Consider the following 26,266-nt stretch of genomic DNA (forward strand, 5'->3'; position numbering starts at 1 on the left):
AGCTGACGTTACTGAACCCCAATAACAGAGGAGGGACTGTTGGAACTGTGCGTACAGCACTACCAGGCAACAACTAGCGGTGTTGGAGCCCAGGGACAGCAGGAGAAGCAGAGGAACACAATGTAGGCCGAAGCCTGATTGGAGAAAGTCGAAAGGGAACCTTTAACCCCCCCCCCCCAAGGCGTTTGTAGCTGAAAGAGCCAGCTTGTGCAGCACAAAAGATGCAAAAGGAAAAGGTGGCTCTTTTCATTATGCTCCTTGCAAACACAGAACTAAACACTTATAAAATGTGTCCCCTGAAACCGTGAGACCGTCCCGGAGGTGGGACTTTCCTTCGTAATATGATGCAGCACAGCTGTCATTCCTACCCCCCTGGCGCCGTGCCCCGGCTCCTCAGCGTTGTTTGAATCTGTCACGGAGCCTGCGCTGTTATGTTATCCCTTGGCCAGGCACACTTAGCGCTGCCCATCTTCTGACATCATTTGGTGTCAGGCTGGCTGCGCCTGTGCGGCCGCGCTGGACGAGATCCCGCCTCGCAGTGTCGTCTAATGTAATCCCACCGCGGGCCTGGGATCCGTGGCCATGCGCAGTGCATATCCTCGCCTTTCACTCCCCTCCCTACGGCTTCTTCAGACTGTGCGGCGTCACGGTCGTGGCATGCTATTAGGGATCAGCTGACGGCGCACAGTCTGAAGAAGGCGTAGGGAGATGAGTGAGAGGCGGAGGTTCAGATATGCACTGCGCATGTCCATGGATCTCAGGCCCCAGTGGGATGAAATCAGAAGACAATGCGAGGCGGGCTCTCGGCCAGCGCGGCCGCACAGGCGCAGCCAGCCTGACACCAAATGATGTCAGAAGATGGGCAGCGCTAAGTGTGCCTGGCCAAGGGATAACATAACAGCGTAGGCTCCGGGACGGAATCAAACAACGCTGAGGAGCCGGGGCACGGCGCCGAGGGGGTAGGAATGACAGCTGTGCTGCGTCATATTACGAAGGAAAGTCCCACCTCCGGGACGGTTTTACGGTATCAGTGGACACATTTTATAAGTGTTAAGTTCTGCGTGTGCAAGGAGCTAAACAAAAATAGCTACCTTTTCCTTGTGCAACATTACTGCTGCACAAGGAGGCTCTTTCAGTAACAAACGCCTTGGGGGGGGGGGGACAGATTCCCTTACATTTCAGTTGTTGTGTCAGCGTGGCGGTCGCATGACACATTGCCGGCTACACAGCTGGGGATCAGCTGACGTTACTGAAACCCAATAACACTGGGTCGTATGGTTTGACTGTGCAGACGGCACTTCTGAGCCTCAACTGGCGGTGTTGGAGCCCAGGAATTTAAGTTCAGGTGGTAGAAAGATGAACACAACAGGAGACCTGGATAACGTAGACAGTCACCTAATTATTTAATCAGGAAGAGGAGTGGCAAATTCCTGCGAGATCCAGGCCTGGTTCATTTTCAGAAAAGTAAGCCGGTCAACGTTATCGGAGGATAGTCGCATGCGACGGTCAGTTAGTACACCACCTGCAGCACTAAAGACGCGTTCCGATAATACACTAGCCGCAGGGCAAGCCAGCACCTCCAATGCATACTGGCTTAGCTCTGGCCATGTATCCAGCTTTGAGACCCAAAACTTGAAAGGGGAAGAGCCGTCTGGGAGTACAGCAAGAGGGCAAGACATGTAGTCTGTCACCATCTGACGGAACCGTTGCCTCCTGCTGACTGGAGCCGTCTGTGATGGTGTAGACTTTTGTGGCGGGCACAGAAAACTGTGCCACAGTTCGGCCATACTGGTCTTGCCTTGGGCAGAGGCACTGCTTCTGCTCCCTCTTTGTGCAGAGCCTCCACCACTGCCTGGACGCACTGAGCTGCTTTGTAATGCACTAGCAGCACTTCTCTCACTTGGAAGGGAGAAGATGATGGAATTCACCTGTGTGTCTTGGTACTCCCGCATTTTTCGCTCCCGGTTCAACGGTGTGATGAGGCTTTCTACGTTGTCCCGGTAGCGAGGATCGAGGAGGGTGAACACCCGATATTCAGACATGTTGAGAATGTGGGCGATGTGGCGGTCGTTTCTCAGGCACTGCAGCATGTAATCCACCATGTGCTGCAGACTGCCAACTGCCCAAGAAACGCTGTCCCCTGCTGGAGGCGTGATCTCTGCCCGCTCGTCATCACCCCACCCTCGCTGTACACACTGAGTACTGGACAATTCTGTAACTCCCTCCTCTGGACGGATGTATTCCTCCTCCATTGACTCCTCCTCATCCTCCTCACAAACTGTCCCCTGCCTACGCGTTTGTGAGGAACCACGTGGCGCTGACTGTCCAGAAGATGATGGAAATGTTGAATCCTCATCCTCCACCTCTTCCACAACATCATCCCTTAACGCTTGCAGTGATTTTTCAAGCAGGCAGATAAGGGGGACAGTCATGCTGACTAGTGCATCATCTGCACTCGCCATCCACGTGGAATAATCAAAGGGACGCAAAACCTGGCAGACGTCATTCATAGTGGCCCACTCTGTGGTTGTGAAGTCTGAACGGCGCGGAGTGCGACTTCTTTGCGCCTGAAGCAGCTGGTACTCCATTACAGCTTGCTGCTGCTCACACAACCGCTCCAACATATGTAACGTGGAATTCCACCTGGTAGGTAGGTCACATATGATGCGATGTTCCGGCAGGTGGTGTCGGCGCTGCAGAGCCGCAATGCGCGCTTTTGCCGTGCTGGAACGCCGCAAGTGAGCACACTCTAGGCGGACCTTGTGCAGCAGTGCATCAAGATCCGGATAGTCCCTCAAAAAACTCTGCACGACCAAATTGAGCACATGTGCCAGACATGGGATGTGAGTGAGGTTGCCGAGGCCCAGAGCTGCCACCAGATTTCGGCCATTATCACACACTACCATGCCTGGCTGGAGATTCGCTGGCACAAACCACACATCGCTCTCCTGCTTGATGGCATTCCAGAGCTCCTGCGCTGTGTGGCTTCGATTCCCCAAAGAAATTAATTTCAAGACGGCCTGTTGACGTTTGGCCACGGCTGTGCTCATGTCGGTCGTAACAGGTAAACGTTCATCACGGGTCCATGTGGAGGTGGACTGTGACGGCTCCTGCAGCGATGATTCTGAGGAACTGGTGTAAGAGGAGGAGTCAATGCATACAGAATGGATTCCTGCAATCCTTGGAGTGGGCAGGACACGTCCTGCGCCACTCGCACGATCTGTACCCGGCTCAACGACATTAACCCAATGGGCAGTGAGGGAAAGGTATCGCCCCTGTCCATGTTGACTGGTCCACGCATCGGTGGTGAGGTGGACCTTGCTACTGACGGCATTCAGTAGCACGTGTTTTATGTGTCCCTCCACATGCTTGTGCAGGGCAGGGACGGCTTGCCTGCTGAAGTAAAAGCGGCTGGGCACATTGTACTGTGGGACTGCCAATGACATCAAGTCACGGAAGCTGTCAGTCTCCACCAGCCTGAATGACAGCATTTCCAGTGACAGAAGTTTGGCAATGCCTGCAGTCAGAGCCTGTGCTCGTGGGTGGTTTGACGAGAAAGGCCGCCTTTTCTCCCATGCCTGTACTACCGATGGCTGTACACTGGGCTGGGAGTGTGTGGATGACTGGGAAAGTGGTGCTGAGGGTGGAATTACAGCGGGCCTCTGGACAACAGGGCCAGAGGTTCTTCCACGGCGATCCTGGGAGGAAGCCGAACCAGCTGCGTGTGAGCTGGAGGAAGAGGCAACACGAGCTGAAGAGGTGGTAGCTGCCGCTGTTGGTTGGCCTAGCTCTTTAGTGTGTTTTTCTAACAACGCCGCGTGCCTGGTCCGCACATGTTTCCACATGTTGGAGGTATTGAGGCTGCTGACATTTCGACCTCTTTTGACTTTGTGATGACACACCTTGCATTTGACATAGCAAATGTCATCTGCAACTGTGTCAAAAAAGGCCCAGGCACTGCAAGTCTTGGGAGCGCCCTTTTTGGCTTTTGGAAGAGACATGCTCCTAACGGGTGCCAAAGCGGAGGCTGCAGGATCCGCAGTCTTCCCTGTCATGTTCTCAATGGCAAGAGAACATAGCATCAGCATATATAGGAACTAGCTCTTGGAAGATGGGAACTGAGCTGACCATGAACTAAACCTAACGCACAACTAGCAGTGGCCGGGTAGCATGCCTACGTTGATTCTAGATGCCCAGCACCAGCCGGAGGACTAAATAATGCTAGCAGAGGAAAATATTAGTCCTAGCTCACCTCTAGAGAAATACCCCGAAAGGAGACAGAGGCCCCCCACATGTATTGGCGGTGAATTAAGATGAAATAACAAACGTAGTATGAAAATAGGTTTAGCAAATTTGAGGTCCACTTACTACATAGCAGAAGACAGAAAGGACACTTTCATGGTCAGCTGAAAACCCTATCAAAACACCATCCAGAAATTACTTTAAAACTCTGGCATTAACTCATAACACCAGAGTGGCAATTCCTGTTCACAAGAGCTTTCCAGACACAGTAACGAAACTACAGCTGTGAACTGGAACAAAAATGCAAAAACAAACATGGACAAGAGTCCAACTTATCTAGTAGTTGTCTAGGAGCAGGAACAAGCACAGAGAGGCTTCTGATAACATTGTTGACCGGCAAGCAACTAACAGAGCAGCAAGGTTATATAGCGACTCCCACATCTTGATGGGAACAGGTGAACAGAGAAGATGAAAACACCAGTTCAATTCCACCAGTAGCCACCGGGGGAGCCCAGAATCCAAATTCACAACAGTACCCCCCCCTCAAGGAGGGGGCACCGAACCCTCACCAGAACCACCAGGGCGATCAGGATGGGCCCTATGAAAGGCACGAACCAGATCAGAGGCATGAACATCAGATGCATTCACCCAAGAATTATCCTCCTGGCCGTATCCCTTCCACTTGACCAGATACTGGAGTCTCCGTCTGGAAACACGAGAGTCCAAGATTTTCTCCACAACGTACTCCAACTCACCCTCAACCAACACCGGAGCAGGAGGCTCAACGGAAGGCACAACCGGTACCTCATACCTGCGCAATAATGACCGATGAAAAACGTTATGAATAGAAAAGGATGCAGGGAGGTCCAAACGGAAGGAAACAGGGTTAAGAATCTCCAATATCTTATACGGGCCGATGAACCGAGGCTTAAACTTAGGAGAAGAGACCCTCATAGGGACAAAACGAGAAGACAACCACACCAAATCCCCAACACAAAGCCGAGGACCAACACGACGGTGGCGGTTGGCAAAAAGCTGAGTCTTCTCCTGGGACAACCTCAAATTGTCCACCACCTGCCCCCAGATCTGATGCAATCTCTCCACCACAGCATCCACTCCAGGACAATCCGAAGATTCCACCTGACCAGAGGAAAATCGAGGATGAAACCCCGAATTACAGAAAAACGGGGACACCAAAGTGGCAGAGCTGGCCCGATTATTGAGAGCGAACTCTGCCAATGGCAAAAAAGCAACCCAATCATCCTGGTCAGCAGACACAAAACACCTCAGATATGTCTCCAGGGTCTGATTAGTCCGCTCGGTCTGGCCATTCGTCTGAGGATGGAAAGCGGACGAAAAAGATAAATCTATGCCCATCCTAGCACAGAATGCCCGCCAAAATCTAGACACGAATTGGGTCCCTCTGTCAGAAATGATATTCTCAGGAATACCATGCAAACGAACAACATTTTGAAAAAACAGAGGAACCAACTCGGAAGAAGAAGGCAACTTGGGCAGAGGAACCAAATGGACCATCTTAGAGAAACGGTCACACACCACCCAGATGACAGACATCTTCTGAGAAACAGGCAGATCTGAAATAAAATCCATCGAGATGTGCGTCCAAGGCCTCTTAGGAATAGGCAAGGGCAACAATAATCCACTAGCCCGAGAGCAACAAGGCTTGGCCCGAGCACAAACGTCACAAGACTGCACAAAGCCTCGCACATCTCGTGACAGGGAAGGCCACCAGAAGGACCTTGCCACCAAATCCCTGGTACCAAAAATGCCAGGATGACCTGCCAACGCAGAAGAATGAACCTCAGAGATGACTCTACTGGTCCAATCATCAGGAACAAACAGTTTATCAGGTGGGCAACGATCCGGTCTATCCGCCTGAAACTCCTGCAAGGCCCGCCGCAGGTCTGGAGAAACGGCTGACAATACCACTCCATCCTTAAGGATACCTGTGGGCTCAGAGTTACCAGGCGAGTCAGGCTCAAAACTCCTAGAAAGGGCATCCGCCTTAACATTCTTAGAACCCGGTAGGTATGACACCACAAAATTAAACCGAGAGAAAAATAATGACCAGCGCGCCTGTCTAGGATTCAGGCGCCTGGCGGTCTCAAGATAAATCAAGTTTTTGTGGTCAGTCAATACCACCACCTGATGTCTGGCCCCCTCAAGCCAATGGCGCCACTCCTCAAAAGCCCACTTCATGGCCAAAAGCTCCCGATTCCCAACATCATAATTCCGCTCAGCGGGCGAAAATTTACGGGAAAAGAAGGCACAAGGCCTCATCACGGAGCAGTCAGAACTTTTCTGCGACAACACTGCCCCAGCTCCGATCTCAGAAGCGTCGACCTCAACCTGAAAAGGTAGAGCAACATCAGGCTGACGCAACACAGGGGCAGAGGAAAAACGGCGCTTAAGCTCCCGAAAGGCCTCCACAGCGTCAGGGGACCAATCAGCAACATCAGCACCCTTCTTAGTCAAATCGGTCAATGGCTTAGCAATATCCGAAAAAACAGCAATAAATCGACGATAAAAGTTAGCAAAGCCCAAAAATTTCTGAAGACTCTTAAGAGAAGAGGGCTGCGTCCAATCACAAATAGCTTGAACCTTGACAGGATCCATTTCAATGGAAGAGGGAGAAAAAATATATCCCAAAAAGGAAATCCTCTGTACCCCAAAAACACACTTAGAACCCTTCACACACAAAGAATTAGACCGCAAAACCTGGAAAACCCTCCTGACTTGCTAGACATGAGAGTCCCAGTCATCCGAAAAAATCAGAATATCATCCAGATACACAATCATAAATTTATCCAAATAATCGCGAAAAATATCATGCATAAAGGACTGGAAAACTGACGGAGCATTTGAAAGACCAAAAGGCATCACTAAATACTCAAAGTGGCCCTCGGGCGTATTAAATGCGGTTTTCCACTCATCCCCCTGCCTGATTCGCACCAAATTATACGCCCCACGAAGGTCAATCTTAGAGAACCACTTGGCCCCCTTTATGCGAGCAAACAAATCAGTCAGCAACGGCAATGGGTATTGATATTTTACAGTGATTTTATTCAAAAGCCGATAATCGATACATGGTCTCAAAGAGCCGTCTTTTTTTGACACAAAGAAAAAACCGGCTCCTAAGGGAGATGACGATGGACGAATATGTCCCTTTTCCAAGGACTCCTTTATATATTCTCGCATAGCAGCATGTTCAGGCACAGACAGATTAAATAAACGACCCTTTGGGTATTTACTACCCGGGATTAAATCTATGGCACAATCGCACTCTCGGTGCGGAGGTAATGAACCAAGCTTGGATTCTTCAAAGACGTCACGATAGTCAGACAGGAACTCAGGAATTTCAGAGGGAATAGATGATGAAATGGAAACCACAGGTACATCCCCATGAGCCCCCTTACATCCCCAGCTCAACACAGACATAGCTCTCCAGTCGAGGACTGGGTTGTGAGATTGCAGCCAAGGCAATCCTAGCACCAAATCATCATGTAGATTATACAGCACCAGAAAGCGAATAATCTCCTGGTGATCCGGATTAATACGCATAGTTACTTGTGTCCAGTATTGTGGTTTATTATTAGCCAATGGGGTGGAGTCAATCCCCTTCAGAGGAATAAGAGTCTCCAAAGGCTCTAAATCATACCCACAGCGTTTGGCAAAGGACCAATCCATAAGACTCAAAGCGGCGCCAGAGTCGACATAGGCGTCCGTGGTAATAGATGACAAAGAGCAAATCAGGGTCACAGACAGAATAAACTTAGACGGTAAGGTGCAAATGGAAACAGATTTATCAAGCTTTTTAGTGCGCTTAGAGCATGCTGATATAACATGAGTAGAATCACCACAATAGAAACACAACCCATTTTTCCGTCTAAAATTCTGCCGCTCGCTTCGGGACAGAATTCTATCACACTGCATACTCTCTGGCGACTTCTCAGTGGACACCGCCAGATGGTGCACTGGTTTGCGCTCCCGCAAACGCCTATCGATCTGAATAGCCATTGTCATGGACTCATTCAGACCCGCAGGCACAGGGAACCCCACCATAACATCCTTAATGGCATCAGAGAGACCCTCTCTGAAAGTCGCCGCCAGGGCGCACTCATTCCACTGAGTAAGCACAGACCATTTACGGAATCTTTGACAGTAAATTTCCGCTTCATCTTGCCCCTGAGATAGGGACATCAAAGTTTTTTCTGCCTGAAGCTCCAAATGAGGTTCGTCATAAAGCAACCCCAAGGCCAGAAAAAACGCATCCACATTGAGCAACGCAGGATCCCCTGGTGTCAATGAAAAAGCCCAGTCTTGAGGGTCGCCCCGGAGCAAGGAAATCACAATCCTGACCTGCTGTGCAGGGTCTCCGGCAGAGCGAAATTTCAGGGACAAAAATAATTTGCAATTATTTCGAAAATTCTGAAACCCAGATCTATTCCCCGAGAAAAATTCCGGCAAAGGAATTCTCGGCTCAGATACAGGTGCATGACAAACAAAGTCTTGCAAATTTTGTACCTTCGTGGCGAGATTATTCAAACCTGCAGTTACACTCTGAAGATCCATTACAAACAGGTGGACACAGAGCCATTCAAAGATTAGAAGGAGAAAAAAAAAAAAAATTCTCAGCAGACTTCTTATTTCTCTCCTTTCTCAGCCAAGGATTTTAACCCTTTAGTGGGCCGGTCAAACTGTCATGTTCTCAATGGCAAGAGAACATAGCATCAGCATATATAGGAACTAGCTCTTGGAAGATGGGAACTGAGCTGACCATGAACTAAACCTAACGCACAACTAGCAGTGGCCGGGTAGCATGCCTACGTTGATTCTAGATGCCCAGCACCAGCCGGAGGACTAAATAATGCTAGCAGAGGAAAATATTAGTCCTAGCTCACCTCTAGAGAAATACCCCGAAAGGAGACAGAGGCCCCCCACATGTATTGGCGGTGAATTAAGATGAAATAACAAACGTAGTATGAAAATAGGTTTAGCAAATTTGAGGTCCACTTACTACATAGCAGAAGACAGAAAGGACACTTTCATGGTCAGCTGAAAACCCTATCAAAACACCATCCAGAAATTACTTTAAAACTCTGGCATTAACTCATAACACCAGAGTGGCAATTCCTGTTCACAAGAGCTTTCCAGACACAGTAACGAAACTACAGCTGTGAACTGGAACAAAAATGCAAAAACAAACATGGACAAGAGTCCAACTTATCTAGTAGTTGTCTAGGAGCAGGAACAAGCACAGAGAGGCTTCTGATAACATTGTTGACCGGCAAGCAACTAACAGAGCAGCAAGGTTATATAGCGACTCCCACATCTTGATGGGAACAGGTGAACAGAGAAGATGAAAACACCAGTTCAATTCCACCAGTAGCCACCGGGGGAGCCCAGAATCCAAATTCACAACACTTCCCCCTCCCTCTCCCTCTTTGGGCCGTACGGGGAATCTCTTCCTCAGAGCTGCTCCCACCACCTTCCTGTCCCTCACGCCAAGATGGGTCAAGGACCTCATCATCTACACTACCCTCTGCCCCCAACTGCTCCTCCTGGGTAGTCTCAGCAGCAGAGCACGCACCAGAAAGTGGCACCTGAGTGTCATCATCAGCGGATGCGGCCTGCGATGTGGTGACCGGAAGCACTGGCCCACCCGCCTCTTCAGAGGAAGAGAGAAAAAGCTGTTGGGCATCACTGCACCCTGCCTCTTCTTCAATTTCTCCAATGCTGCTTGGCTGGCCCCCTGTTTCCAAGCCAAGAGATTCAGAGAACAGAAGTAGAGACGGCTCCTGTCCTGGGCTCTCTGTTTGCCTGGGCAATTTGGCAGGTGGTGAAGAGACAGATGGCTGCTCTCCAGTGCTCTGTGTCTGAGAGGATGTGGCACTAATTGAAGTTGATGCATTAGCTGCCATCCATCCGACAACGGCTTCAATTTGTTCTTCACGCAGCAGCGGTGTACGGCGCTCTGCGACAAAGCTGCGCATGAAGGACTGTTCCCTGGTGAAAGTGGGTGCTGATGAGTCACCGGTGCCCGCAGCAGGCACAGAATCCCCACGTCCTCTCCCTGCTCCGCGCCCACTCCCACGTGCCTTACTCACTGCCTTCTTCATCTTGGTTGACTGATAAAGATAAGCAGAAAAGTACTAACGGCTTTGTGTGCTTATTCCTGAACAACTCCTAACAGGTATAAGAAACACTAATTTTCTAAAGTGTGGACTAGACTTTCATATGAGCTAATGTGGCCTACACAAATGTTAAGTGGTGTCACTGGTGTGTTTGGTGAACTTTATTATTTATTTATTTTTTGGGGACTGAACTGACAACAGAGAGAGCTGCAGTCACACGGAGACCGTGCAGACAGCCGTAAACAGCGCTGCAAGGCCCAAAAACCCTCCTCTACGTTATCCTATGTAGTGTTTTTCCACAAGTTAGCTGGAGACGGGTGGAAAGACACTAATAGGAATTTTTTGAAAAAATGTGCAGCAGCCTGCACTACTTAAAACAAAAGGAAAATTGATTTTACGGTATGACGCAGTGAAGAACCCTGAGCTGGAGACAACCAGGCTATGGCTGCTCACAGACTACAGGGCGAGCTGCAGTCACACGGAGACCGTGCAGACAGCCGTAAACGGCGCTGCAAGGCCCAAAAACCCTCCTCTACTTTATCCTATGTAGTGTTTTTCCACAAGTTAGCTGGAGACGGGTGGAAAGACACTAATAGGAATTTTTGGAAAAAATGAGCAGCAGACTACACTACTTGAAAAAAAAAAACAGTATGAGGCAATGAACCACCCTCCCTGAACTGACTGAATACAACCAGCTATGGATGGCCTATGTGGCTGCACTCAGACTAGAGAGTGGGCTGCACTCACACACACACACACAGACCTTGCAGATCGCTGTGAAAACAGCGCTACAAGGCAAAAGCAAGGTGAATAGTAGGTGAACACAGCGGTTGCTAAATTAGCCTTTGAAAAGCACAAAGAAGCAAATCGCTATCTCTAAACTGGCCCTCAGTCAGCAAACAGCGTCCTGTCACTAACTGAATTCACAGCAGAGTGAGCGCAAAATGGCGCCAGCGACTTTTAAACTGCATCATGACATCATTTCAGCAGCCAATCACAGCCATGCCAGTAGTTTCATGCCCTCCATGCTGAACAGGATGTGCCCACACTTGGAATCATTCTCATTGGCTGAATTTGTGCAGTTTGAATCTGGGAACTTCCGATTCCGGTATCCGATACGCGGCAAGTATCGGATCTCGGTATCGGAATTCCGATACCGCTAAGTATCGGCCGATACCCGATACTTGCGGTATCGGAATGCTCAACACTAGTGAAGAGTGGACATGTCCGAGTGCCGATTAGCCGGGTAGATGATCCTGGCTACTGCATTAAGGTTGTTCTGGGGTGGAGAAAGTTGATTCCAGGCGGGAGTGAATCAAAGCAACAGTGAGGGTCTTTGTTGTTTCCATGGTGAGAAAGATGCGGATGCTATAGATGTTCTTTAAGTGTATGTGACAAGAGCAGGCAAGAGATTGGAGTCATACGTAACACCCAGACAGCGCGCCTGCTGCCGGGTTGTTATTATGGTGCCACCCACGGAGAGGGAAACGTCAGGTTTAGGGAGGTTAGTAGACGGCGGGAGTAGAAGAAGTTCAGTTTTGGACAGGTTGAGATTCAGATAGAGAGCGGACATGATGTTGGAGACTGCGGACAGACAGTCAGTGGCGTTCTGTAGTACAGCGGGGGTAAGGTCAGGGGATGACGTGTATAGTTGTGTGTCATCAGCATAAAGATGGTACTGAAAGCCAAATCTGCTGATGTTCTGTGCAATTGGGGCCGTGTAGAGAGAGAAGAGAAGGAGGCCAAGGACTGAATCCTGAGTAGATCAGGCGCTCCAAGAGTTTAGAGATGAAAGGGAGGTTGGAGACCGGTCTGTAGTTATTTGTGCAGGATGGGTCAAGAGAGGGTTTTTTTTAATAATGGAGTAATGATAGAGTATTTGAAGGAGGAGGGGAAAATGCCGAGGAAAGGTAAAGATTAAATATTGTAGTTAGGTGAGTAGTGACGACTGGAGAGAGAGACTGGAGGAGATGTGAGGGTAGGGGTCAGAAGTGCATGTAGTCGAAAGAGGAGAAGAGAGGAGCCTGGAGACTTTTCCGATGGGATCAAATGTGGAGAGTGAGCCAGAGGAGATCTGGGGATAGATGGGAGTCACTGCACTTGGTAATTGGGAGCGGATTTCCTGATGGATATGATCTATTTTCTCTATAAAGAGGGAGGCCAGGCCATCAGCACAAATGACTGTGATAGGGGCTTGCGCTTTCGGGCTGAGGAGGGAGTGAAAGGTGTCAAAAAGTTTTTTGGGGTTGTTAGATAGTGAGGCGATCAGGGTGGTGTTGTAGGTCTGTTTGGCGAGGTGAGGGCAGAGTTATAGGACCTTAACATAAATTTGAAGTGTGTGAAGTCTTCTGGTGTGCGTGTTTTCCTCCATAAGCGTTCAGCACTCCTAGAGCATCGCTGGAGAAATCGGGTTTGCGATGTGAGCCAGGGCTGTTTTACTCTGTGTTTGGAGGTTCTGAGCGTGAGGGGAGCTACTTGGTCCAGGGGGCTTCTAAGAGTGTCATTGTAGTGATGTACAGTCCGATCAGGACAGGAAAAAGAGGAGATTGGGGACAGTGATGAGTGTAGGGAGTCTGAAAGTGTATGAGGGTTAATGGCTTGTAGATTTCTGAATGTGTGGTAGGTAGGAGAGTGCTGGGGTGGGCGAGAATTTATGAGCGTGAAGGAGAGAATGTTGTGGTCAGAGAGGTGAAGTGGTTAGTTATTTAAGTAGGAAATTGAACAGAGCCGGACAAAGTCCAGGTCCAGGGTGTTACCATCTTCGTGTGTCTCAGAGGTTGAGAGCTGTGAGAGGCCGAGAGAAGTGGTTAGTGATAGAAGCTGGGATGCAGATGGGGAGGTGCCAGTGGGATTGTTATAATAAGTTCTCCATACTATCTAGCTAATCTCCGATTCTGATAGTGTCCACAAACATATAAATATTATCACAATGCTCCCTTTGGCTCTTCTAGGTCCTAGGGGGTCTCCGTTTTTTTCCCGCTAGGCCACAAGTCCTTCCGACAAAATCAAGCAACGCTCTATGGGCCTTCCTCACACTGACCGCTCCCTGTCCCACCTGCTGCCCAGACCGCACCCTATGCCGTACATCAGTGCTGGAAGTAAGTGCTGGACCTCAGGTCTTGAATGGTGTGGTCTAGTTCACGGACCTTGCCAGATGTCGTTTGGATTTTGCTCACGGGCACACCATTAACACATTGGTTCAGGCCTCTTGGCTTATTTCGGGATCTCTTCCACACACGCCCTAGTCGTCTCACCAGTTGGCGCCAAATTAGTCCCCAACATGCAACTCTGGCCTCTTATACCAGGGAACTGCGTCATCGAGGCCACATGACTGGTGCCCGGTGTAGACTCTTCCTCCCCAAAACTCTTCCTCTTCATGTTAATTCCGTAGGGTTCTGATGGGGCAGCAGGTGGCAGTCAATGGACACAAATGCCATATCACGCAGAGGAATGGCATCCTTTAGCGGCACACCCTTTTGCATTTCTCCTCCCTTTAAGTTTGCCAGTCTGCGAGCAAGGGGAGCCTTGGCGTGAACCTATCTCTGGCAGAAGTTGAGAACATTCATTTTGCATCATTTGTTCCCACATGAACATGTCCTGCGCGTATTAGATAGGAGGGACGACAACATTAGCACTTTCAGTTCTCCACTGCTCTTCCTGCAGGAGTGATTCCAGAACTTCCAGGGCTTTGGACACTCCACTGAGAAGATTGTCTTCCACCCCATATTCTAATTCTGCTGGGAGTGGTAGTGGCATCTCACGCTGTCCTGTAAGCGCAGGGAGCCACTCCTCTTCTTTGCTAGCAATTTCTATCACGTGGCTCTTGCAGAGGCTTCATCATTTGTACTTCTGCACTGATTAGAACCACTACACTATTGTTATGATCTGGTGGCCTAAGAGCAGCATGGGACGTACTCTGGAGAAGGTGGTACCTGTACTGACCGCAGACCCTGAACCTAACACCGCAACTAGAAGTAGCCGTGGAATGTGTTATGATCCTAGTGGCTTAGGATCACAAATCTAACCAGCTAAGTAGAAAATAATAGGACGAGCTCTGGGGATGTGGTAACTGGACTAACCGCAAACCTGATCCTAACCGCACACACTATAGGCAGCCTTGGAACGTTTCCTGAAATCCTAGACGTCTCTTCACGGCCTGAGAAACTGACTACCCCTGAAGAGAAAGTAAAGACCTCACTTGCCTCAGAGAAATCCCCCAGAGATATAGATGCCCCCCTGTTATGACCCCAATGGCAGAGGGTCTCAGAGGTTATTACCAAGTCTGCACACACAAAAAACCAGCTCATAGGGCAGTGGTAACTAGGCTAACCGTATACCTGATCCTAGCACAACAAATAGTAGTAGCCGGGGAACGTACCTACGTTGGTTCTAGACGTCTCGCGCCAGCCGGAGAACTAACTAACCCTAGAAGGGAAACAATAGACCTTTCTTGCCTCCAGAGAAAAGACCCCAAAAGTTGGATACAAGCCCCCAACAAATAATAACGGTGAGGTAAGAAGAAAAGACAAACGTAAGAATGAACTAGGTTTTAGCAAAGAGAGGCCCACTGACTAATAGCAGAATATAGGAAGATGACCTATAGAATCCCGCACCAAGAGGGGAAGAGGATGGACGAATATGCCCCTTCTCCAGAGACTCCTTGATATACGAACGCATTGCGGTATGCTCAGGTACAGACAGATTAAATAATCTTCCCTTAGGAAATTTACTACCCGGAATCAAATCTATAGCGCAGTCACAGTCCCTATGAGGAGGAAGAGTGTTGTGAATTTACTTTTTGCTCCCTCTAGTGGTTACTAGTTTTTTGACTCTGGTTTTTCTGTCATTCCTTTTATCCGCACCTGGGTCGTTAGTTAAGGGTGTTGCTATTTAAGCTCCCTGGACCTTCAGTTCAATGCCTGGCAACGTAGTTATCAGAGCTAGTCTGCTGTGCTCTTGTCTACTGATCCTGGTTCCAGTTATATCAGCTAAGTCCGCTTTTTGCTTTTTGCTATTTTGTTTTGGTTTTGTATTTTTGTCCAGCTTGTTCCAAATATATATCCTGACCTTTGCTGGAAGCTCTAGGGGGCTGGTGTTCTCCCCCCGGACCGTTAGACGGTTCGGGGGTTCTTGAATTTCCAGTGTGGATTTTGATAGGGTTTTTGTTGACCATATAAGTTACCTTTCTTTATTCTGCTATCAGTAAGCGGGCCTCTCTGTGCTAAACCTGGTTCATTTCTGTGTTTGTCATTTCCTCTTACCTCACCGTTATTATTTGTGGGGGGCTTCTATCCAGCTTTGGGGTCCCCTTCTCTGGAGGCAAGAAAGGTCTTTTGTTTTCCTCTACTAGGGGTAGCTAGATTCTCCGGCTGGAGCGTGTCATCTAGAATCAACGTAGGAATGATCCCCGGCTACTTCTAGTGTTGGCGTTAGGAGTAGATATATGGTCAACCCAGCTACCACTGCCCTATGAGCTGGATTTTTGTATTCTGCAGACTTCCACGTTCCTCTGAGACCCTCGCCATTGGGGTCATAACAGAAGAGCACTGGACCTGGACTCGCTGAATACATCCTGATAATCAGACAAATACTCAGGAACTTCCGAAGGAGTAGAGGAAGCAATAGACACCGGCGGGGAATCGCCATGAATTCCCTGACAGCCCCAACTTGACACAGACATTGCCTTCCAATCCAAAACTGGATTATGGGTCTGTAACCATGGCAGCCCCCAAAACGACCAAATCATGCATTTTATGCAGAACAAGAAAACGAATCACCTCCCGATGTTCAGGAGTCATGCACATGGTTACCTGTGTCCAAAACTGCGGCTTATTTTCCGCCAATGGCGTAGCATCAATACCTCTAAGAGGGATAGGATTTACCAACGGCTCAAGAACAAAACCACAGCGTTTGGCAAATGAAAAATCCATAAGACTCAGGGCAGCACCTGAATCCACAAACGCCATAACAGGGTAGGAAGACAATGAGCAAATTAAAGTCACAGACAAAATAAATTTAGGTTGCAAATTACCAATGGCGACAGGACTAACAACCCTTGTTAGGCGTTTAGAGCATGCTGATATAACATGTGTAGAATCACCACAGTAAAAACACAACCCATTCAGACGTCTATGATTTTTCCGTTCATTTCTAGTCTGAATTCTACCACATTGCATTAAATCAGGTGTTTGTTCAGACAACACCACAAGAGGATTAGCGGCTTTGCGCTCCCGCAAACGCCGGTCAATTTGAATAGCCAGCGCCATGGAATCATTCAGACTTGTAGGAATGGAGAAACCCACCATCACATTCTTAATGGCTTCAGAAAGGCCATTTCTGAAATTTGCGGCCAGAGCACACTCATTCCACTGAGTAAGCACGGACCATTTCCGAAATTTTTGGCAATACACTTCAGCTTCATCCTGGCCCTGAGAGATAGCCAGCAAAGCTTTTTCTGCCTGAATTTCAAGATTGGGCTCCTCGTAAAGCAACCCGAGCGCCAGAAAAAACGCATCAATATTTGCCAATGCCGGATCTCCTGGCGCTAACGAGAAGGCCCAATCCTGAGGGTCGCCCCGCAAGAGAGAGATAACAATTTTTACTTGCTGAGCTGAGTCTCCAGACGAACGAGGTCTCAGAGATAGAAACAATTTACAATTATTCCTGAAATTCCTAAACTTAAATCGGTCTCCAGAGAACAGTTCAGGAATAGGTATTTTAGGTTCTGACATAGGACTACAAGTAACAAAATCTTGAATGCCCTGCACACGAGCAGCAAGCTGATCCACACTAGTAATCAAAGTCTGGACATTCATGTCTGCAGCAAGCTCAAGCCACTCAGAGGTAAAGGGGAGGAAGAAAGAGAAAAGAAAAAAAAAAACTCAGAATTTCCTTTCTTATAATCCCACTTCTGCAATGCATTAAGTATTACTTTTGGCCTGGCATACTGTTATGACCCCAATGGCAGAGGGTCTCAGAGGTTATTACCAAGTCTGCACACACAAAAAACCAGCTCATAGGGCAGTGGTAACTAGGCTAACCGTATACCTGATCCTAGCACAACAAATAGCAGTAGCCGGGGAACGTACCTACGTTGGTTCTAGACGTCTCGCGCCAGCCGGAGAACTAACTAACCCTAGAAGGGAAACAATAGACCTTTCTTGCCTCCAGAGAAAAGACCCCAAAAGTTGGATACAAGCCCCCAACAAATAATAACGGTGAGGTAAGAAGAAAAGACAAACGTAAGAATGAACTAGGTTTTAGCAAAGAGAGGCCCACTGTCTAATAGCAGAATATAGGAAGATGACTTATACGGTCAGCAAAAACACTATCAAAATTTCCACGCTGAATATTCAAGAACCCCCGAACCGTCTAACGGCACAGGGGGGGAAAATCAGCCCCCTAGAGCTTCCAGCAATATCAGGAATCACATTTAGTACAAGCTGGACAAAAATAAGAGCAATGCAAATAACCAAAAAATAAGGAAGCAGGACTTAGCTTATTTTGCAAAGAACCAGGACCAGCAGACAGGAGCAATCAGAAAGGAACTGATTACAACGATGCCAGGCACCAGACTGAGAATCCAGGGAGTTTAAATAGCAACACCCCTGGACTAACGAACCAGGTGGGTACCAAGCTGGGGAAAGAAAATCAAAGTGTCATGTCGCTAGTGACCACAAGAGGGAGCCAAAAAGTTTAATTCACAACACCCCCCACAAATAATAACGGTGAGTTAAGAGGAAAAGACAAACGCAGAGATGAAACAGGTTAAGCAAATGAGGCCCGCTAACGCTAGATAGCAGAAAATAGCAAGGGATCTGTGCGGTCAGTAAAAAACCCTATGCAAAAATATCCACGCAGAGAATGCGAGAACCCCCACACCAACTAACGATGTGGAGGGAGCAACTCAGCACCCCAGAGCACCAGCAAGCAGGGAAATCACATATTAGCAAGCTGGAAAAAAATACATAATATACTAGGAAACATCTTGAACACAGATGAGCAAAAATAAGCAAACAAAACTTAGCTTCTCTTGGAGAGACTGATAACGGATGTAGACAGGAGCAATCAGAATAGCACTGAATACAACGGCAACAGGCAAGGAATGAAGGACCAGGTGGATTAAATAGGAAACCTAACTAGCAGATGACAAGACAGCTGATCCTGCCAGAAACCTGCAAAATAACAAAAAGAGCCACCAGGAGGAGCCCAAAGAGAGAACTCACACAGTACCACTCATGACCACAGGAGGGAGCCCGGAAACAGAGTTCACAACAGGAATGTACCTAGCGCTCCCTAGACATCTCGACACAGCCGGAGGACTAATTACCCCTAGAGATAGAAAAGGGAAAACTATCTTGCCTCAGAGAAAATTCCCAAAGGATAGGCAGCCCCCACAAATATTGACTGTGAGAGGAGAGGGAAAAAACATACACAGACTGAAATGAGAATTTAGCAAAGGAGGCCACTTCTAGCTAAATAGAAAGGATAGGACAGAGTACTATGCGGTCAGTATTAAAACACTAGAAAATATCCACCACAGAAAATACAGAATCTCCACAGCTAACTAAAGATATGGAGGGTATATCTGCATCTCCAGAGATACCAGCTTGGCTAAAAAAATCCTTATACAGACCAAGCTGGACAAGACAAAACATAGAAAAGAATTGAACAATAAGACCACAGCATGTGGACAGCAAAATCAAGGCCAGAACTTATCTTTGTTGAAAAGAACTGCAAAGCAGAAGAGACCAGGCAGGGATGTGAATCCTCCAGGAACAATGGACAACTGGCACTGACTAAAGGGTGAAGCAAGACTAAATAGCCTAGTCCAAATTGCAAAAAGTGAACACACCTGATAAATGCTGTGATTCAGAGACAGCAGCGCTACCACTTACAACCACCGGAGGGAGCCCAAGAGCATAATTCACAACACACCATCATATTAAACAGTGCAGGTTTCTGCCAGCAGTGCAGGGGTTAAACAGTTCAGTTGAATGCTTCTAGAGCATTCCTACTGTGATGCTCTCAGCTGTTCTGTGTTGGCCACTCCCTGATGAGATATACATATATACTCATCTCTTGAAACAGGCATTGCCAGTGTCAGCTTCATACTGCCTGATTCTGTTGTTGGAGGTGTCGGTTGTTGGTAGAGGTGTTTGGAGTGTTGTTCAGAAGACTGATGATTTGTCTATGTGCATATCCTCATCCTCTCCTATTTGGTTTTCCTTCCTTTACTTCTTGGTATTCTCCTATGTTGTTTGTGAGTGCATATTTGTATGATTGGTGTTTTCATTTATCCATGTATGTCTTCCCTTGTTAGTCTGGTTTGTGAATAATTATGCACCACAACTCCCCATTTCCTTGGGTGGGGAGGGGACAGATAAGGGCTGATTTAGGAGATCAGCAAGGGATGTGGCCCCAGCAACTTCACCATCAGAAGTAATCCAGAGTACAGGGAAAGCTAGGGCAGCGCTAGCTTTACGAATAGGGAAGGAAAACGTAGCCTCAGAATATCTTACAACAGACTCCTTGATCTGAATGTATCCTCTTCGGGCATCCATATACATAAATGCAGACCCATCAGATGGCCCGGGCTGCCACCTCCGCCATCTGTTCTCTGAAGGGGTCATCGCTAAGCAATACTCATATCCATGATGGGACATCCCAATCAGACAGTAGACCTGTAATAATTATAGGGGATAACTCAGGAGACTCTTTGCGTGAAACAAGACAACTACAGGACACAGTTTTATAAGTGGTAAAGTCTATATTATCACACGGTGATTCAAACAGGTGCAGAGAGAAACTCAAGTCCACAACAATTGGTGTAAATATTAAACACAGCTTAGCAGTCTATAGGAAACTTCAGAGGAAAATGCAATCACGCAGAAAGTCTATGAAGCACAATTATTCTTGAGGATACTTGACATGAATAAGTCCTTGTTTTAGTCCAAACACAGATAGATATGCTTATAAGGCAGTTCAAATAATATCTTAGCACAACCAGGGAGGCCTGGGTAATAGTCTCAGGTTTTTGCAGAGCAGCAACAGCTTACATGTCCAGCAAATGCAGATGGAAGTAAACACGAGCAGCAGATGAAGGAGGATTACTGGAAACTGGTGTATGCAGCAGGAACTCAGAGCAGAGTAGCAGGATAACCCCACAGGTTCACAGGAGCAGGAATATAGCCAGGGAGTCACCAGAGTCAGGAGCTGGATGCAAGGCAGAATACTCTAGCACAGACTGAAGGCTAGGGTGGAGTTTTATAGCAGGAAGACACAGTGCACATGAGAACAAAGATGCCATCTTGGAAAAGGGCAGTAATGCACAAAAGGTAATACAAATGTTCAGAGTCCTGACATTACTCCCTCCTTAGAAGCGGCCTCAGGATGATCCTGGACCGGGTTTCTCAGGGAATCTCTGATGAAAATAAGAAATCTTCTGTTGGGCATTGATGTTTTCCACAGGTTCCCAAGAGTCTTCCTCAGGGGGATATCCCTGCCATCTTATCAGATATTGGAGCCGATTCCTGCGAATCCTGGAATCAACGATTTCCTCCACCACAAATTGTTCTTGCCCATCAATCACCACAGGCTGCGGAGGTGGCCCAACACGTCCCTGGAAGGTATTAGGAGATACGGGCTTTAGTAAAGATACATGAAAAACTGGGTGTTTCTGTCCAAGATTTTGTGAAGGAACGTTTAACTTCAGATTCTTAGTTGATAACCACACGGAATCTCCTACCTTGAACATGGGTGCAGGTTTACAGAATCTATCAGCCGATCTCTTATAACGTTCTTTAGCTGTGGTCAGGGATTCCTTCAGAACCTCCAGATTCTGTCTCATCGCAGTAAGCCTTTCCTCCACTGCCGGAACCGGAGAATTAATTAGAGACCTAGGTAAGATACACGGATGATAACCCAGATTGGCAAAGAAAGGTGTAAATTTAGTGGAGGCGCTCTGAGAATTGTTATATGAAAATTCAGCTAATGGCAGCAACTCCAACCCATCATCCTGGAGATGGCTGACATAGCATCTGAGATATTGTTCCAGCGTCTGGTTGGTACGCTCAGTCTGACCATTTGTCTGGGGATGGTAAGCGGAAGAGAGACAGACGTTAATATTGAGTGCAGAGCAAAACCCCTTCCAGAATCTTGAAGTGAACTGTACTCCACGGTCAGAGATGATCTCATCCGTAACCCCATGCAACCGAAAGACATTCTGTATAACCAAGTTCACTGTATCTTTGGCTGAGGGGAGGCCGGTGCACGGAACAAAATGAGCAGCTTTAGTCAGGCAATCAACTACCACCATGATTGTATTCATGCCTCCCGATGTAGGCAGCTCCACAATAAAGTCCATTGATATAGACCCCCAAGGGAGGGACGGAACAGGTAATGGTTGTAGAAGACCCGTAGGTGCCACATGAGGAGTCTTGTAACGAGCACATACCTCGCAAGAGAGAACATAGCCCTTGGTATCCTTCAGGCAAGTTGGTCACCAGAAGAATCGGCTCAGGAACTCCTGTGTCTTCTGTACCCCCCTGTGACCAGCCAACTTGGAGTCATGTACCAACTTGAGGATCTGCAGACAGACGACCTCCGGGACGTAGATACGTCGATCTCTGAACCACATGCCACCCTTAAAGACAAGATTAATATCCACAGGTGGGTTGGCCAGAAATACATCACCTTCATAGGCCTCCCTGCACTCCTTCCACAAGTCCTGATCGTGGATAACTCCGATGAAATTGGCATCAGATAGAATGGTCTTGGACGGGGCTCCAGGTACGGAATCCACAGCATGGATTCGGAATAAAGCATCAGCCTTCCCATTACGAGAACCTGGACGGTACGAGATAACAAAGTTAAATTGATTTAAAAATAAGTTCCAACGAGCCTGACGAGGAGAAAGACATCTAGCGGATCTAAGGAACTCTAGATTGCGATGGTCAGTTAGCACTATGATCTGTTGTGCAGCTCCTTACAGATGATGCCTCCATTCTTTGAAAGCCGCAATAATAGCTAGCAATTCCTTGTCTCCCACGTCATAATTCTTCTCTGCTGAGGTCAGTCTACGGGAAAAGAAAGCACAAGGATGTAGCAGACCCTTCTCTCCAGTTCTTTGGGAGAGAATAGCCCCCAAAGCAGCGTCCACCTCCACAATGAAAGGAAGTGTTGGATCTGGGTGTATCAACAGTGGTGCTGATGTGAAACAGATCTTAAGCCGATCAAAAGCTTCTTGAGCCTGTGATGACCACTTAAAGGGCTTTTCCTTCTTTGTCAAGGAAGTAATGGGACGGACAATATCAGAAAAATTTCGAATGAAGCGTCTGTAGAAATTTGCAAAACCAATAAAACGGCCCTCCTTAACGTTCTTGGGTACCGGCCAGTCAAGGATAGCCTGAATCTTACCAGATTCCATGTTCAGCCCCTGGGGAGAGATGATATAACCTAAGAACTGTATCTCAGAACGATGGAACTCGCATTTCTCCGACTTAATATACAGATGGTTCTCTTTCAGACGTCTTAAAACAGTTTTGACATGTTCTTCATGTTCCTGTAGAGAGTCAGAAAAGATTAGTATATTGTCTAAATAGATCACTACAAACTGGTCCAACAAATCTCTGAAAATGTCATTAGCAAGGTGTTGAAATGTTGCAGGGGCGTTACAAAGCCCGAAGGGCATAACAATAGATTCAAAGTGTCCATACCGGCATCTGAATGCTGTCTTCCAGTCATCCCCTGGACGAATACGCACCAAATTATAAGCCCCACAAAGATCCAGTTTAGAGAACACCTTAGCATGGCGGACTCTTTCCAGTAATTCGGGAATCAGAGGCAAAGAGTAACGGTTTCGTACGGTTACCTTATTGAGTTCTCGATAGTCAACACAGGGTCTCAGGGTCCCATCCTTCTTCTTTACAAAAAAGATAGGTGCCCCTGCTGGTGAGGAAGAAGGACGTATGAAGCCTTTGGCCAGATTTTCATCAATATACTCTTTTAAGGCTTGAAGCTCAGGTGCCGCCAAAGGGTATACGTTATCAAAAGGAATGGCTGCCCCGGGAAGCAGCTCGATGGGACAGTCATAATGCCTGTGTGTGTGTGAGGAAGCTGATCTGCATTCTTCTTGTCACAGATGTCAGAGAACTCTTTATATGCTGAAGGTAAAGTAAATACCTGTACATGTGGTTCCGTAGCCGTGGACTCAGGGACAGCTTCTGTTAACGCTGAGTTGCTCCTTGTTGGGAAGATAATCTCCTTGGTCTCCCAGTTGATAATTACGTTCTGAGAACGCAACCAAGGAATGCCTAAAATCACAGGAAAATGAGAAGAAATTAGCAAGAAAGAAAGTTGCTCCTGATGATTAGGCTCCAACAAAATTTCAAGGGGTACGGTCTCCTGATCCACAGGCCCAGAGATTAAAGGTGACCCATCCACTGTTTCCATGGTAATTGGAGAGGCTCTTTGCTGAATTATAATACCATGTTCCTTGGAAAATGCGATATCCATGAAATTGCCACCTGCACCAGAGTCAATCATAGCTGAACTGGAAATCCACTGTCCTGAACACAGGATCTTAATAGGGAGAGAACAGTGAGAATTCTTTTCCTTCAGCTCCTTGGGGGGTGAAGTCATAGAAAGTGAATGGAATACAGCGTTTAAAGGCCGGCTACATTCAGAGATGTCAGATTCATCATCACAGTTGTCATACTCCCCTACTGCTGCTAGCACCTTGTTAGGCCGTCTAGGACACTTAGGACAATTGATCAAGAAGTGGCCAGACTGGCCGCAGTAGAAACATAGACTTTCACGAAGGCGATGCTGCCAGCGCTCATTGATCTCATGCCTCTGAATGGAATCAATTTGCATGGGCACCTCCTCTACCTCCCGAGAGGTTTTACCTGCAGGCTCTTTGGAAGGAAGGGAAAAGTTAGAAATATGGTTATATGCAGCAAATTTCTCCTGCCTACGCTCAGTAAGGTGAATGTCTATGCGCACACAATGCTGTATAAATGTCTCTAGCTCTTGTGGTGACTCAGAGCGGGCTAGTTCATCTTTTACAATACTAGACAGACCCCTTTTAAAAATATGTAAACATATGACCCAAACCCATTACCTCACACTCTGGATGGGTAACCCTCTATACAAACTATAAACATACTGACCAACTATGCACTTATTAAACTGCGTGTTGAATCAAAGAGTGTTGTTTCTTTTTTTTTATAAAAAGTTATAACTTTGACACAGACAATACACACATTTAATTAAAATAATGCCTCTAAGCCGTAGAAAAATTGTAATAACAGGTAAGCGTAGAGAAAGTTTACAATAATAGCAGGTAAGCACTAAATAACATTACAAAACAGCTTAATTTGTTAGTATTGATGATAGAGCATGCTGAGATAATATCTCAATTCAATTAAAGCATGCTAAGAAAATATCTCAATTAAGATTCCCTGTCTGGAAACATTGCACCATTTTTGTAAAAAGCATGCTAAGAAAATATCTCAAACATTTTTAAAGCGATTGTGTTTTGTTATTGGTTGTCAAAAGAGCATGCTGAGAAAATTCTCAATTGTGCTGAGGGCAACTTTGCTGATACCATGGACATAATTTATAAAGAGTGCAGAAAGCTGCATATCAAAACACAGTATATTAATGCAAAGAGTGTTAAGCGCTCAGTCAAAAGATCAATACCTTAATTTCATAATATGCGCTACATAAATTTTAATCCCTCGGCCAGGACTAGCGTGCCATGTGTGGCTGTAAGCAGGGAGCACCACCTATTTAGGTAATACGTACATTTTCAGTTTTTACAGTTGATGTATTTTGATATAAGTGGATCCAGGTTAGCAGTAGCTCTTGGAGCGCATTGATCTGGTTAAAGCTGGTATATAGGGCTCTTGGAATCCATGGTTTCTATCTGCACTAAATATAGGTGCGGTCATAGTATTTACTCTGACTGGGCAATGAAATGGATATAATCCTTGCATGGCTGTGAGTAGCATTAAATATAGCTGCGGCTTTATTGCTCATTTTTGATAGGGTAATTGAGTCGGCATAAATTCTTGTGGAGATCTTATTGTCCAGTTTTTGATAGGTCATTTGAGCCAGTATAATAGCTTTATTTATGTTTTGATTTATGGGGTCTGCACATTAAAATTTATGTAGCGCATATTATGAAATTAAGGTATTGATCTTTTGACTGAGCACTTAACACTCTTTGCATTAATATACTGTGTTTTGATATGCAGCTTTCTGCACTCTTTATAAATTATGTCCATGGTATCAGCAAAGTTGCCCTCAGCACAATTGAGAATTTTCTCAGCATGCTCTTTTGACAACTAATAACAAAACACAATCGCTTTAAAAATGTTTGAGATATTTTCTTAGCATGCTTTTTACAAAAATGGTGCAATGTTTCCAGACAGGGAATCTTAATTGAGATATTTTCTTAGCATGCTTTAATTGAATTGAGATATTATCTCAGCATGCTCTATCATCAATACTAACAAATTAAGCTGTTTTGTAATGTTATTTAGTGTTTATCTTATTCAGTGCTTACCTTAATTAAGAGATTTTCTCAGCATGCTCTAATTTAATTGAGATATTTTCTCAGCATGCTTTAATTGAATTGAGATATTATGTTATTTAGTGCTTATCTTATTTAGTGCTTACCTTAATTGAGATATTTTCTCAGCATGCTCTAATTTAATTGAGATATCTCCTCAGCATGCTTTAATTGAATTGAGATATTATCTTAGCATGCTCTATCATCAATACGAACAAGTCAAGCTATTTTGTAATGTTATTTAGTGCTTACCTTATCTAATGCTTACCTGAATTGAGATATTTTCTCAGCA

General features: G+C 46.6%; 1 protein-coding gene across 1 annotated transcript; it reads right to left on the minus strand.

Moving 5' to 3' along the window:
* Positions 1 to 20,707: 20,707 nt before the first annotated feature.
* On the minus strand, positions 20,708 to 25,508 carry LOC143783337 (uncharacterized). The gene is made up of 3 exons (XM_077271740.1): positions 25,361 to 25,508; positions 21,145 to 21,650; positions 20,708 to 21,018 (listed from the first exon to the last, which is right to left on the minus strand). Exons 1-3 carry the CDS (start codon positions 25,506 to 25,508, stop codon positions 20,785 to 20,787), a joined length of 888 nt encoding a protein of 295 aa, XP_077127855.1. The 3' UTR covers positions 20,708 to 20,784.
* Between the last annotated feature and the right edge of the window lie 758 nt (positions 25,509 to 26,266).

The sequence above is a fragment of the Ranitomeya variabilis genome, chromosome 6 (genome assembly GCF_051348905.1).
Source record: "Ranitomeya variabilis isolate aRanVar5 chromosome 6, aRanVar5.hap1, whole genome shotgun sequence".
In the NCBI taxonomy this organism is placed as follows: domain Eukaryota; kingdom Metazoa; phylum Chordata; class Amphibia; order Anura; family Dendrobatidae; genus Ranitomeya; species Ranitomeya variabilis.

What these genes read in the sequence shown, in the direction of transcription:
- LOC143783337 (XM_077271740.1), bottom strand. Translation starts at nt 25,508, where the DNA reads ATGACCTATCAAAAACTGGACAATAAGATCTCCACAAGAATTTATGCC. An exon ending in CATTTCATTGCCCAGTCAGA is followed by an intron (nt 21,651 to 25,360) that starts GTAAATACTATG and finishes GCCTCCCCTCAG; the next exon opens with CCAAAGATACAGTGAACTTG. An exon ending in AACCTGCACCCATGTTCAAG is followed by an intron (nt 21,019 to 21,144) that starts GTAGGAGATTCC and finishes AATACCTTCCAG; the next exon opens with GGACGTGTTGGGCCACCTCC.